This window comes from Protobothrops mucrosquamatus, unplaced genomic scaffold (genome assembly GCF_001527695.2).
Source record: "Protobothrops mucrosquamatus isolate PMUCROS unplaced genomic scaffold, P.Mucros_1.0 scaffold664, whole genome shotgun sequence".
Taxonomy (NCBI): domain Eukaryota; kingdom Metazoa; phylum Chordata; class Lepidosauria; order Squamata; family Viperidae; genus Protobothrops; species Protobothrops mucrosquamatus.
Genome location: NW_015386952.1, coordinates 556,808 through 570,875, shown reverse-complemented (window position 1 = coordinate 570,875; position 14,068 = coordinate 556,808). Strand labels below are relative to the sequence as shown.

Genomic DNA, 14,068 nt, shown 5'->3' with positions numbered 1-14,068 from the left:
AGTACCTGGCTTAAAAACAGTAACTGTGAGAGGGATCTTGGAGTCCTAGTGGATGATAACTTGAATATGAGCCAGCAGTGTGCAGCAGCAGCCAAAAAAGCCTATACAATCCTGGGTTGTATAAACAGGCATAGAATCAAGATCACGTAAAGTATTAGTACCGCTTTATAAAACCCTAGTAAGACCACACCTGGAATACTGCAGCCAATTTTGGTCATCATATTACAACAAAGATGTTGAGAGTTTGGAAAAAATTCAGAGAAGAGCAACTAACATGATCAAAGGCCTGGAGACTAAAACATATGAAGAATGGCTGCAGGACTTGGGTTTGGCTAGTCTAAAGAAAAGAAGAAATAGGGGAGACATGATAGCAGTATTCCAGTATTTGAGGGGCTGCCACAAAGAAGAGGGGGTCACGTTATTCACCAAAGCACCAGAGGGCAGGACAAGAAACAATGGTTGGAAACTGATCAAAGAGAGAAGCAATCTGGAATTAAGGAGAAACTTCCTGACAGTGAGGACAATTAACCAGTGGAACAGGTTGCCTCCAGAAATCATGGGCACTTCATCACTGGAGATTTTTAAGAAGAGGCTAGAGAGTCACTTGTCTGAGATGGTATAAGTTCTCCTGCTTGAGCAGGGGGCTGGACTAGAAGACCTCCAAGCTCTATTCTATTTCTGGGCAGTATGGCAGAGTATGAAAAAAACAAGGGAATGTGGATCAACAGCTGGTAAGGTAGCTATCTAGCAATTCAACTCTGTTCTTTGGTAATCTATTTTATTTTCCATCCTCCTCAAAAATTTGAAACAAGCCCAGTTAAGAGAAAAGATTAGGGCTGAGGAAATACAGGGAGTGATTGCGTCTATCAATTGGTCTCATTTGAGAAATATTTTCCCCACTCACATGTAGCTAAAATCTACCTTTCAATTATTGTCAGTGATTCCATGTCTTGGTCTCTGGGGGAAGACATATCCTCTTGGGCATTGAATAGGAGTAAAATACTGTATTTCAGTGTCTTTGTTGGCTACTAGCGTTTTGCCATCTTCACTGAGCTTCTGGTAAGCTAATTCTTTTTTCTTCCTTTATTTTTCATGTACCTGAAGAAACCTTTTTACTTATCATCTTCAGCACTTTCAGTTTATTCTGGATTTTAGCCTTGTTCTGATATATCTCCGCTTCTATCTGGATATATTATGGTGGCTTGTCAATTTTTGTTTTAACGTGTTCATGAACGATCTGCGCTACAGTGCTTTCTTTTGCTTTTTTTCCCCACCAGAATTGTTTGTATTTGTGTTTTTAGTACATTATTTTAGAAACTCTTGATCATATTGAAATTCTATTACTCTTAGTATTAATAGAATGCTATCCTTCATTAGGACTGTACAGCACTTAGGAAGTAATTCAGAAAAGGAGCTTTGGAGCAATAACAGCTGGATTGCCAGAGTTTGTAACATTGGCACCATGATCCTGGAGCTGCATGTAGCCCATTAGCCATGGGTTGTTACCCTTGACAAATATCTTATGAGTTGAAATGTAGTTTCTCACTGCTTCAGTCCTTGACTTTCTCATTAAGCCTACTACAAGGTTGCACATTGTGCAAATATAGGACAATTGTTTTCAGGCAGGAATATAAACCTGCCTTAAGATAACTAACTCTATTCATATGTAATTCTTTCTTCAAACATAGCCTTTTATTTCACTTGCTCAGGCCCCTAAGTAAACTGCACATACTATTAATTTAGAGCAGTGGTTCTCAACCTTGGCAACTTGAAAATGTATGAAGCAGGCAGGCTGGCTAGGGAATTCTGAGGGTTGAAGCAGCCCACAAGATCCTTAAGTTGGCAAGTTTGAGAAACAATGATTTCAAAGAAAAAAATTGTTAGGGATATTTCCCTTGATCCTTATTTCCAAGCTGTTTTTGGTTCTGTCTCTTCGTTTGCTTCCTGGAGGACACTTCCCTGGTAATGCATAGGATCAGCTGTTCACGATTGAGCCCACAATGCTTCTTTTGAAGGAAAAGTCTTCATCATGGTTAAGTCCAAGCCGGGAATAAACAACATGGTGACTGCTTTAGAAAGAAGGTTGCAGTTTATTGAAGAGGAGAGCCAGACAGGAAGATGGCCAGACAGGAAGATGGAAGAAGAGCCAGACAGGAGAGCCAGACAGGAAGAAAAGAGAGCGAGCACATGAAGGGAGTGGGTTTTTATACCTTCTTGAGCCTTGTGTTTGGAGTTGTTCCTGTGGCATGAACTTTGACCTGAGTCTGAGTGTGCCTTTCTGGTATTCTGATGGTGGTGGGTTAATCCTATTATGTCCCAAAGGTCATATCCTGCTTCCCTGGGGCTGGGGCTGATGACTCTTAGATGTTTGGTGTGAGGAGTTGTTGATTCTAGGGATCTTTCTTCCTAATCCCTGTTTCCTGACTCCAGTCTTTCTGACAAGATTATCACATCTGCAATTCTGCAGACTTGGTTTCTGTTTGGGACAAAGAGACTTGGGGGTGGGGTTGGTTTCTGCCTTTAAATCCTTTAGGGAAATATATTCTGTCTTTTAAATATTTCCAAAAATATTTGGCTGACTTCCCACAGTTCAAAATACAACTTTTAATGTTATTTTGTTATTGTTATTCATTTAACTGAACTCTGTTACCAAGGTCCTGTTAGTTTCCTCTGCTTGCCTGCTCATTTCTATTCAAATCAGTAGATTAGAAATAGATTAAAATCTCTCCTGGCTACTATTGACAATATCCTTATTTAAATACTGTAAATATTCAAAATTGATGTTTGATGTTTTGCCTCATGGATTTTTATTAGTCCTGATAGTAAATTCTGAACATATATCACGCCAATCCTCCCAGATGTATGCATGAACATAATTCTTCGTATGAACATGTTACGCCATGATCTGTGGTTACTAGGAGTATGCAGTGACCCAGATTCAAAGGGAAAAAGATGGTTTGGATGCACAGGGGCATTTCACCTTACACCTGCTAGCAATTCTTTAAAGAAGTGATGTGTTTTTCCTCTGCTCATGTGGTGCTAAGAAAAGACAAATTTGATTTAAAGTAATGATGACCACTGTTAGGTCTGTCTCCCCTCACTTTTTTCTCTTTGAATCTGAATTACTCCACAGTCCTAATGGAAATTAGATGCAAAGGAGGTGCCCTGTTAATAGACATGCAACAATCTTTGCCTATTATTTGTGTAAGATAAACAGCTTTTTGAAAGTGTAAGGGTTAAATCTCCAGCCAATTATGATTTTACAAACTAGGTTAAGTTTTTACATTTTAGCTGTTAGTGATTCTGTTTCAAAACACTTTGAAACTTTTGGAGAAGATCACATTAAATAACCCATCAAGCCCCCCTGAAAATATTAATAGAAAATACATATTTTTGACAGGTAGACATAAAAATACTTTTCAGTGCTTTCCACATTCCTAGAAATACGTTGCTACAAGGCAAAACAATGCTATGGGCAGTATGATCTTATAACACAAATGCAAAGTCAAACTCTGCAGCAGAATTGTTAGTGGACATCAGTAAGTGAGAATTTATGTAAATCCATAAATGAAATAACATTGGGGAAATAATATTCATGGAGAATGGTTAGTTGTTCCTTATGATGTCAGCTAATGTCTTTAATCATTACAAGGAATACATTTGCAAATAATGCCTCCAAAAAGCACTGGAGTTGGATGGCCAATAAACTTAAATTATTTATTTTAAGAGTTAGATTTTGCTTTTCTTTTAAATCAAAACTTTACAATAGATTACAATTCAAAGCAAATAATGTGCATTAATAAGTCAGTGACAATGACACACAGTTCAAAATAGGAATCCATAATATGCTTATTACAGTTCAAAACGTGACAATAAAATGCAGCAAGTGTAATACTATATATGTAGATTACATTTCAAAATAAGTGATAACCATTTTTCTGTTTTGATCAGGAACTGAAATCCATAAGTATTAGATAGATATGACTGAAGAGTATGTTAATTTGGTTTTGGAATATCCCTGAATCAAACAAATCATGTAATACATACCACACTATGCCAGAATTTGTTTAACTGTGGTTTGCTGAATTAACCAAAGTTGTAGAAACTCAGTCAAAATAATTATGAAACAAAGTGGAAGGCATTTTCAAATCTTCCACATTGATTAATATATAATGGATACAAAATTGTGGTTTTGTATTTATTATTTATTAACAAAGTTTAGATTTCTATCATTGGGTGCTTATGGGACTAAAATAAATCTGGGCAGTTATTTCCTTCTTTGCTCTTTTATATGAGAATACTGAGTTCCTGAAACGTTTCATGTAAGGGCATCCTAACAGTTGATTCCCAGTGGCTTTTCTCTTCATAGTCTGGTTAGTTATCATGAAATTGGCTGTGCAATAAGCACATTGAATGGGGGTGGGGGTAGAGTTGCCCAAACTGAGAATGTTGTCGTAGCTTCCTTGTAAGTCTCCAGTCATCTGTGTCAAATGAAATTTGTTACAAGATTATAAAGCAATAAAATCTATGTGTCAGGGATGATTTTTGTTTGGTTCCTGCCCTCAGCAGGGATTGGAATTTATGACCACAAGACTTCTTCCAACTCTGTGATTCTATCAGTGGGGAACCTTCCAGGATATATGGATGCAATACAGAAGAGCTAATAAAATGTATTTGGCAGTCTTGTTTCCAAGCCATGTCGAATAGATAAAATGGATTGTTTCTTGTGCCCAAAGGATACAATTAAAAGTAAAGACATTTCATTTACTACTAACAAGAATTCTAATAAGACCCTGGGCAGGAATCAAAATTTTGAAAGAAAGTTCACTTGAGTTCATGATTGACTATATAGAGAAATATTTTTAACCTTATGGGGAGTGTTCAGTTTTTCTGAGTCATAAATGTAAGACATATCTAGTGTTTTCTCATCCATCATATTATCTGCATTGGACAGCAGTAACTGAAAAAATGGAACATTTTAAGAACCTAGTTTGAAGCTTAAGACAATGCAGTTTTATCATTGCTTTGATTGATTAGACTTCCATTATTTTGGCATCTCAATAAATAAATGGTATGGTGCTGAAAAATCCAAAGTGAGTTATATGTGCAACTTCTTTCAAATTATGGAAGCTAAGAAATAGATATGCAGAATACAGCTAGTGCTTACAAGATTGGGGGTTGCATCTGACTAGCTATATCTCCAGTGTCTGGAGAGACTGATATACTGTGGAAGTAATAAACTGGTGAAACAAGATGAGATAGAAATGAAAGTAGGCAAGCTTGCCTGTTGTTTGCCTGTGATTCATTTAGATGCTCAAACTAGTGTGCAGTAAAGATATGTACAGAGCCATTGTGATACAGAGATTTGATATGTGAAGATGAGATTAGATAAAACTTGAAATACATAATTTCAGATTATGAGTCTATGAGGATTTGAGCAAATTAGGTATGTTGGTCCTCATCACTTCAATATTTCTTCTGTTTTTAAAAAGCAATTTAGAAGTTATGGCAGGATGGCAGTCTTGGCACATACTGACCTATAGATTTTTATATTACTATTTATATGATTTGTTACCCTTTTCCACAATAACATGGAGTTTATTTCCAAGTAATTCTCTTTAACATTAGAGCAGCACAACCAAACCTCGTTATATTCTGGTAGTGCTAATGGACTTATGAAAATCTGTGGAGAAACAATTGTAAATCACCTCTGGAAATCTGCACAGCTCCCACTGTTTGGATTTCCTACAGAAATGCTGTTCTGCAGAACTTGGCTGTTCTCCAAGACCTAGGACAGGGGTAGGCAACCTTGGCTCTTTTATGACTCGTGGACTTCAACTCCCAGAATTCCTGAGCAGCCATGCTGGCTGAGCAGCCATGCTGGCTCAGGAATTCTGGGAGTTGAAGTCCACGAGTCATAAAAGAGCCAAGGTTGCCTACCCCTGACCTAGGACAATGATGGTGGTTGATCCTCTTTGGTTTTTGATTCTGTTTTCAGGTCAGTTACATTCATTTTCTTTGACATATGTTGTTTTATTTTTAATGTTTAAATTGTAAGCCACCCATGGACACTATGGAGTTAGGTAGCCTTGAAACTGAATAGTATACCTTTAACGCTATCAAACATTAATATCTTTCTACCTAGGTCCTGAGCTTATGGGTTTCCGAATGTTTTGTTACGTTCGGAAACCAACCCACAAGCTCGGGGAATGAACCTTCACCCTCATCCTACATCCAAAGTACAGATATTCGCCACTATGGACAATGCAAGGTCCACAAGACAAGGTCCGTAGTCTGCAGGGCAGAAACATGGTCTGAAGCAGAGTTTACAAAGGCTGGGAAAGTGCATGCCAAAACAAACCAATTGTTCCCGATGAAGACACCGGCTCCTGGCCTCTGATTAAATCAGCTCAAGCCAGAATTTTCTTGTGAGAAGGGGCAGGGTGGCCTACTTGCCAGCAACCTTACAGACCTCCTTTGAGCTTCTAGTCCAACCTCCTGCTCAAGCAGGAGACCCTATACCAGGCTTTCCAGTCTCTTCTTAAAAACCTCCATGATGGAACACCCACAACTTCTGAAGGCAAGCTGTTCCACTGGTTAATTGTCCTCACCATTAGGAGACTTCTCCTTAGTTTTAGGTTGCTTCTCTCCTTGTTTAGTTTCCATCCATTGTTTCTTCTCTTGCCTTTTGGTGCTTTGGAAAATAGTTTGACCCCCTTTTTTTGTGGCAGCCCCTTAAATATTGAAACACTTTTATCATGTCTCCCCTAGTCCTTCTTTTCACTAGACTAGACATATCCAATTCTTGCAACCATTCTTCATATGTTTTAATCTCTAGTCCCCTAATCATATTTGTCACTGTTCTCTGCACTCTTTCCAGAATCTCAACATCTTTTTTATATTGTGATGACCAAAACTGGATTCTGGATTCCAAGTGTGGTCTTACTAAGGATTTATAAAACAGTACTAATATTTCATATGATCTTGATTCTATCCCCCCATTAATGCAGCCTAGGATTGCAGTGGCTTTTTTTGACTGCTGCCGCACACTGTTGGCTTATATTTAAATTATTGTCCACTAGGACTCCAAGTTCCCCTAGTTACTGCTACTGAGTCAGTTTTCACCTAATCTGTACTTATGTAGTTGGTTTTTCTTGCCTAAGTATAAAATCTTACTTTTCCTTTACATTGAATGTCATTTTGTTAGATAGTGCCTGTTGTTCAGGTTTGTTGAGATCCATGTGGATCTTGAGCCCCTCTTCTGGACTATTTGCTATTCCTGCCAGCTTAGTGTTGTCTTCCAATTTGATGAGTTCCCCTTCTATTCTCTCATCTAGATCATTTATGATGATATTGAATAGTACTGGGTCTAAAACAGGACCTTGAGGTACCCCACTGCTTACTTCCCTCTTATCTGGATATAGTTCTGTTAAGGACCAGATGTTGAATACAGCTTGTAGCCAGTTACAAATCCATCTGGTGGTACTGTCTATCCAACATTTTTCTAATTTACCAAGAAATAGCTTGTGGTCTACTTTGTCAAATGCCTTATTGAAATCCAAGTATACTATGTCCACAGCATTTTGCTGGTCTACTAGTTTAATCACTTTATCAAAGAATGAAATAAGATTTGTTTGGCATGATCTGTTTTTGACAGACTCATGTTGGCTTCTGATTATAACTTTGCTTCTAGGTGTATGCAGATTTGTTACTTGAATATCTTTTACAGGATCTTCCCAGGCTGATTGGTCTGTAGTTTCCTGGGTCTGGTTTTTTCTCCCTTTTTTGAAGATGGGAACCACATAAGCTCTTTTCCAGGACTCGGATAGTTTCCTGGTGCTCCAAGAACTTCAAAAGATATGGTGCAAGGTTGTGAGATCATATATGCCAGTTCCTTTAGAACTCTGGGATGTAATCCTTCTCTCCCCTCAATATCATCAAAGCAATTAACACCTGAGCAATTCCAGTCATTAGATACACAGCTGTAATAATGGACTAAAGCAGAGTTAAAAGCCCTGAATAGAAAGACCAAAAAAATAATGAATCCTGACATTCAACCCTGCAGCAATTTTGACAGATTGTATATACCAAGGAACATTGGTAGGTGTGGAATGTTGCAAGTACATCAGACAGTTGAAAAAGAAAAAGGGGTATTGGAAGAATATATGAAGGACAGGGAAGAAGATACACTGAAACATTACACCATGAAGATTTACTGAATACCCAAGAGATTAAGCTGGCCTAGAAGAACGATCAAATAAAGAATAGAAAAGAGACATAGCAAGGAAAAATATTACATGGCCAGTACATTTAAAAAATGGAGGCCAAGCAGATAACAAGAAGTCCTGGCAATGGCTAAGAGCAGGTAAATTGAAGAAAAAGACCAGAGGGACTAATTCTGACTGCATAAGACCAAGCCTTAAGAACAAATGCTTATAAAGTCAAAATTGAGAAGAAGCAACAGGCAGCAAATGCTGCTTCTGCAAAAAAGCTAAACAACAACAACAGTGGGCCACCTAGTTAGCTGCTGCAAGAAGACTGCACAGACTGATTACAACCAATGGCATGACAAAATAGCAATAATGATGTATTGGATATCTGCAAGAAATACTGGTGGGACTACAAAACAAAACAAAGTAATAGAAAATGAAGAAGCCCACTGCTTTATAGGTTCTTTGCCCTGTCAAAAAGATTTAAGTGTTTGGGGGGAATATTTATAATTATTGACACAGGAAATACAGATCTGTAGATCTGTGTTCTGTGTGTTTTGCCTACATGCAGTCAAATGCATAATGACAAGCCTGTTTTGCTCCTGTGTGATCTTTGAAAACTGATTAAATCTCTTACATTGAGCAGATGCTTTGACACAAGTTGTTGTCAGTTTGACATCCTGAAGGTCAGCACAAACAGCTTCTAATGTACTGCTTCTGCTGACTAAGAGGGAGGGGAAGCACCAAGTCATTCTCTTTTTCCTTCTGCACTAAAGAATTTTAAGCATTCACCTGTGCTCTTAATGCTACACTGAACATGGCTAGACTTCCTTGCCAAACCTACCAGGACGTATTTGTCCCAATCTTTTTACCATCACTATCACAAACCTCCATTTATCAAAGATCACCTAAAGGACCTTTGGAAAAAAGGTGTCTTGAGGTGCCTGGTTTTTAAAATCAAAAGTTCTCAAAACCATAAACAGGATACTTTATTATGTCAAAATAAGCCATCTGGCCGTACAACTGTTTCTAATTACTTCCCAGCCTAGACTATAAAGTACAGGGTTTGGCACTATCCTTTCCTTTCAGGATGCTGCCCAAATCCAGATTCCAGACAGCTAATCAAAGGCACTTGGTGGAGCACAGTGGGGGAAGGAGCTGGTTTTGGCCAGCTCAGAACATAGCAAGCCGAGTGGGTCTCTGTGTTTGAACTCTCCAGGAGAACTCTTGTCGCCAGCCCTTGGATTTAATCATGCATACAAAGGGCTTTCTCTGCTTGGTGCTGCTGCTATTCGCCTCCGTCTTCGTTTTGTTGCCTGCTATTCCACAAAGTTCATCCTTGACCCTGCGGTAAGCTCTATCAGTTTACTTTAGCAATAAGCTTAGAGGTCTGGAAAACGGTGCAGGGAGAAAGTACTGTTTTAAATAGAGTGTGTCTATGACTTTTCTTTTTATTTCCTCAACTGCTGCTTGTCTCTATAAGTTTAAGCAGAAATCCCATTGTGATGCAAAAACAAATCTCTTGATGTTCCTTTTGTCGGTGAAGCTGAGATATGCACCATACATCAATACTCCGAATTAGTGGGGATAGGCTAAACTGCCCTTGAATTTTGAATGTAGTGCCCCCTTGAGTGCAAAAGGGGGCACTATCTGGGTGTCTAGTCTCCATTTAATCTCTGACCTACTCATTTATAAGTTTACCAGTTTCATCCTATTCCATTTAAACTCATGTCTACTAAAAGCAGGTTTAGTCCTGACTCAGAAATACTACTAATAAAGAAATGCACACATCTTCAAAAATTCTGGTTATGAGACTAGCAATGTATCCAGGAGTACTGAAAAGACCATGGCCTGGCATTTGTATGGTCTTGAATGTTTACCTCTATACTTAAAACCTGGGATATGACTTGAAAGTTTGAACCTCCTGGTGGTCCTTTATTTAGATTATTCCCTGAAAACCAATCCCATTAACAACAATCTGAAGCATTATTTTGGGGAATGGAGAATTGATGAGCTATAGTTACAAAAGCCTGATACTTTGCAATATAATAAATTCTTACAGACGAATTTCAAAGATGAATTTGTTCACGAGGAATAACTGCATTGTCAAAAATAAAGATGACATGTTTGATGACTTGGACAACTTGCCCAAACATTTTTGCTCACAATGGTTCTATGTTAGATGATCTCTTTATATCTATGGATGAGTCGGACTTAGGACTGTGCAGTGCTTCAGTTTCAGTTCCCAAAAGATGCTTCAGAACACATAAAGTTACCAGCAGAATAGTTGCCTGCAACTGTTTAAAGCAGCTGTGTCAGGTCTCTTGATTCTAAGACCTGGCTGCTTTGAAAAGTTGCAGTAATTTACATACTTTTGAAGCACCTTTTTGGAATCAAATGCAAAACACTGCACAGTCATAGTAAGCATCACTCTATTCTTGAATCTTTACAGCATCCTATGCAATAGTTTATTGCAGATGAGCAGAAGCTGAAGTATGCATCAATCTTAGTAAGGGTGTGGCTGACAGAATGGTTTATCCAGGGGCTAATTCAGATTGTGTGGTCTTTGCAGAAGAAAAGAATGCCATAAACCAAGCTTTTGTTTTTGGTTTGGTTTTTTTCATAGCGGTAACACCCATGTCTTTGCAACTTGCTATTTTTTTTTCATCCTCTCCAGGAATGGTTTAAAAAGCACCTCATCTTGCAGACTTTCCCGGTCAGAGTCAGAGCAGCGATGTCAAATTCCAGATGGAAAACTGTGCAGTGGCAGAGGCCAATGTGATTGTGGGGTCTGCATCTGTCAAGTGACTGAGCCAGGCAAATACTATGGGCCATTGTGTGAATGTCATGAATGGGTATGTGAAACCTATGGTGGAGAAATCTGTGCAGGTAAGCAAGAAGCAGCAATCACAAAGGGTTCTATGGTTATATTTGAGGATCAGTCCTGGCAATTTTACATCCATCTGAACCAGTGTCAGGGACTAGCACATTATAGGCATTTTTCATTGCATTCTTTTAAATTTCTCAGTGAGATGAATGAAGCAACCAACAGAATTAGAATTAAAATGGCACACATTGAAGAACAGTAGCAAAAACAAACAAACAAACAAAACTGTTATAAAGTTAAAATTCCTCATCCTCCATCTTGAAATATTTGGGCCCTTTGTAAAATTGAATGGAAATTTCAGCCAAACTGATATTTCTTTTAACTGAAATCACTTTTGATTTTGGAGTTGGATTGATGGACTAGCATAATTTGATACATGTTTACATTCCAGTTTAACTCTAAAGCTTTTGGGCTTCTACATCTTTTTTTTTCCTGGACAGCCGCTATTTAGATCTATTTGAGGCATATCAATGTAATGTGATGCTGTAAAACAATAGTACGTCCTTGTTTTGACTATTAGAGATAAAGAATTTACTGTAGTATTTCCTATTAGAAATATGAACAATCTGGATTTGAAAGGGAAAATATGATTTGAAGTATATATGGTGTGCACATAGTGCTGGTTATTGTCTCCTTAATATCTTTTCTTGCTCCTGCATGACCCATGTATTGACTAAATGTCACTTTTAGTTCTACATTGTATTGACCTTGGAAGACTTGGAGAGGCTCATAGTATAAGTCAGGCTCTAGATGCACCCTTGGTTCTCAGTTGCCATTTATGGTTCCAAATTTTTAATGACGATTTGATACATAAGCTGGCAGGGTCCAGGAGAAGAGCCTTTTCTGCCATGGCTCCTGCCTCTGTATCATCATGCTGCTCAAGATGAAATCTGCCCCCTTGGCTTTCTGAAAGGACCTGAAAACTTGGAGCCTGAATGGGAATGGTTAGTAGACTAAGAAGATCCCACCTCTGCTCCATTTACGTATTGGTTACTTTCTTATCTAGTTTTTATGCTCACTTTTAATGTTTTGACTGTTTTATATTATTGTTTTGTGATGTTGTAAGTCACCCAGAGTCGCTTGACAATGAGATGGGTGGCATGTAAATGTAATAAATGAACAAACATTAGCAAATTACACCCGGAAAATAATCCTTGCTGATACTTTCTACCCTACTAAGAAGCAAGTTGATTGATTTCTGGTGTATTGTTACTCTTCCCCATACACTCAGATCGTATAGAGATGGCTTTTAGGGACAATAGCAAGAGTGACATAAAAAAATCAAGAGTCCAAGTGGCTCTACAGATTTCATGCTAGGAAATTCAAGAACATCCTTAGTTTGAGCGCCATTAGTATTAGGGCTTAGACATTTGGGATTTTTTTTGGGGGGGGGTGATGCCTTTGAGTCACTGTTGACTCCTGGCAACTACCTAAACTAATCCCTGCAGTTTTCTTTGCAAGATTTCTGAAATGACTAGGGCTGAGAGAGAGTGACTGGACCAAAGTCATCCAGCTGGCTTTCTGCTTAAAGGCAGGACTATAACACAGAGTCTTCCAGATTTTAGCCAAGTGCCTTAACAACTACACCAAACCGGCTCTCTGACATTGCAATTGGAACACCTAATTTTCTTCCTATAGTTTAAGACAGAACTGAAGCGTATTTATTTTCTGAAGTTTAATACAGTTAATGGTTTTAGCTTTTGTATTGTATATCTGTTACACTCTGATTGCTTTTACTGATATTTTTTTCTATAATTACTTTGTATGTTACCTAGAGCTCCTAAGGGTTAGGGTTAGGTATATAAAAACATTTCCCACCCAGAATTGTCTTTAGACATACCAAAATGTCAGACCTACTTAGATTAGTGTGATTTCATACTCTTTCAACACCTATTGTATATTACAAAGTAAGATTCTGGCACATGTCTACTGGATTATAGACACTTACTGAGCACTGTAGGACCCATTCAGTTTTTTTGCATATACACGCATAGATTGTTGCAAAAGGAAGTCTTTAACTATTGAGCAGTTTTGTTCTGATAAGAATAGAAACCATTGTACAATAAAATAATATCTGTATTTTTAATATGTTCTAATAGATAACTTTCTGTTGTCAAGAGTGTTGTAAATCTCAGCATAGAGAAATAAAGGAAAACATCATTTCCTCATTCGTCAAAGTACAGGATGTATTTTTTTCCAGATCACATCCTCTCTTAACATTTGTCCTTTCCATGAAACGTGTCAGTTTTTTAGGCCAGACCCCATAATTAGGTCAGTAAGAATGTTACAGATAATGCCAATAATAACAAATGCATGCCAGCAATGTGCTTGGAAGATATTATAGGAAAAAATTAATACTAACTTATTTTAGCATCAACTTTATCAAAAGGAAAATGTCCAATGTCTAAGTAAAAAAACCTTACTGCGATGCTTCTGATAATGTTATATCTTACAGAAAATTATATAAGCTATCTTTGCTTTTTTGTTGGCTTGAGAGAGAATATTTGTGCTGTTTTCAGTATAAACTGAAATTGAAATATGGCATTACCAATATTTATTCTGAAACTTAAGTTTGAAACATTCTAGAACAGTAGTGGCGAACCTATGGCACGCGTCCCAGAGGCGGCACTCGGAGCCCTCTCTATGGGCACACATACCGTTGCCGTCGCCTCGCCTCCCCCCGTGACCCCCTCCTCACCAGCAGCCCCCCTGGAGGAGAGTCGCCCCCGAGCATGGCTCACGCGGAGCAGTGCAGCCAAGGACATGGCAGCCAGGCAGCGTAGGCAAGACTCTGCCCTCACGCCCCATCGTGCACAGTTGATGCTGCGGGGCGCAGGCAGAGGGCGTGGCCACCATGGCGCTGCTGGGCTGCCTGGGTGATCTGCGGCAGGCCTGGGAAGTGGTGAATGGCCCTGTAGGCAGATGGGGCAGAGGACGGGGTGGGGTGGGACGGAGCGGAGCAGAGCAGAAA

The 14,068-nt window shown here is 38.6% G+C and overlaps 1 protein-coding gene across 1 annotated transcript in view; it reads left to right on the top strand.

The window, feature by feature from the left end:
• Nucleotides 1-9,331: 9,331 nt before the first annotated feature.
• The window catches only part of ITGBL1 (integrin subunit beta like 1), a 175,672-nt gene continuing 170,935 nt past the window's right edge, over nt 9,332-14,068 (top strand). Inside the window, exons 1-2 of the mRNA XM_015818010.1 lie at nt 9,332-9,560; nt 10,888-11,099. Coding sequence (XP_015673496.1) covers nt 9,463-9,560; nt 10,888-11,099 — 310 coding nt within the window. The 5' untranslated portion in view covers nt 9,332-9,462. The remainder of the gene's footprint in view (nt 9,561-10,887; nt 11,100-14,068) is intronic.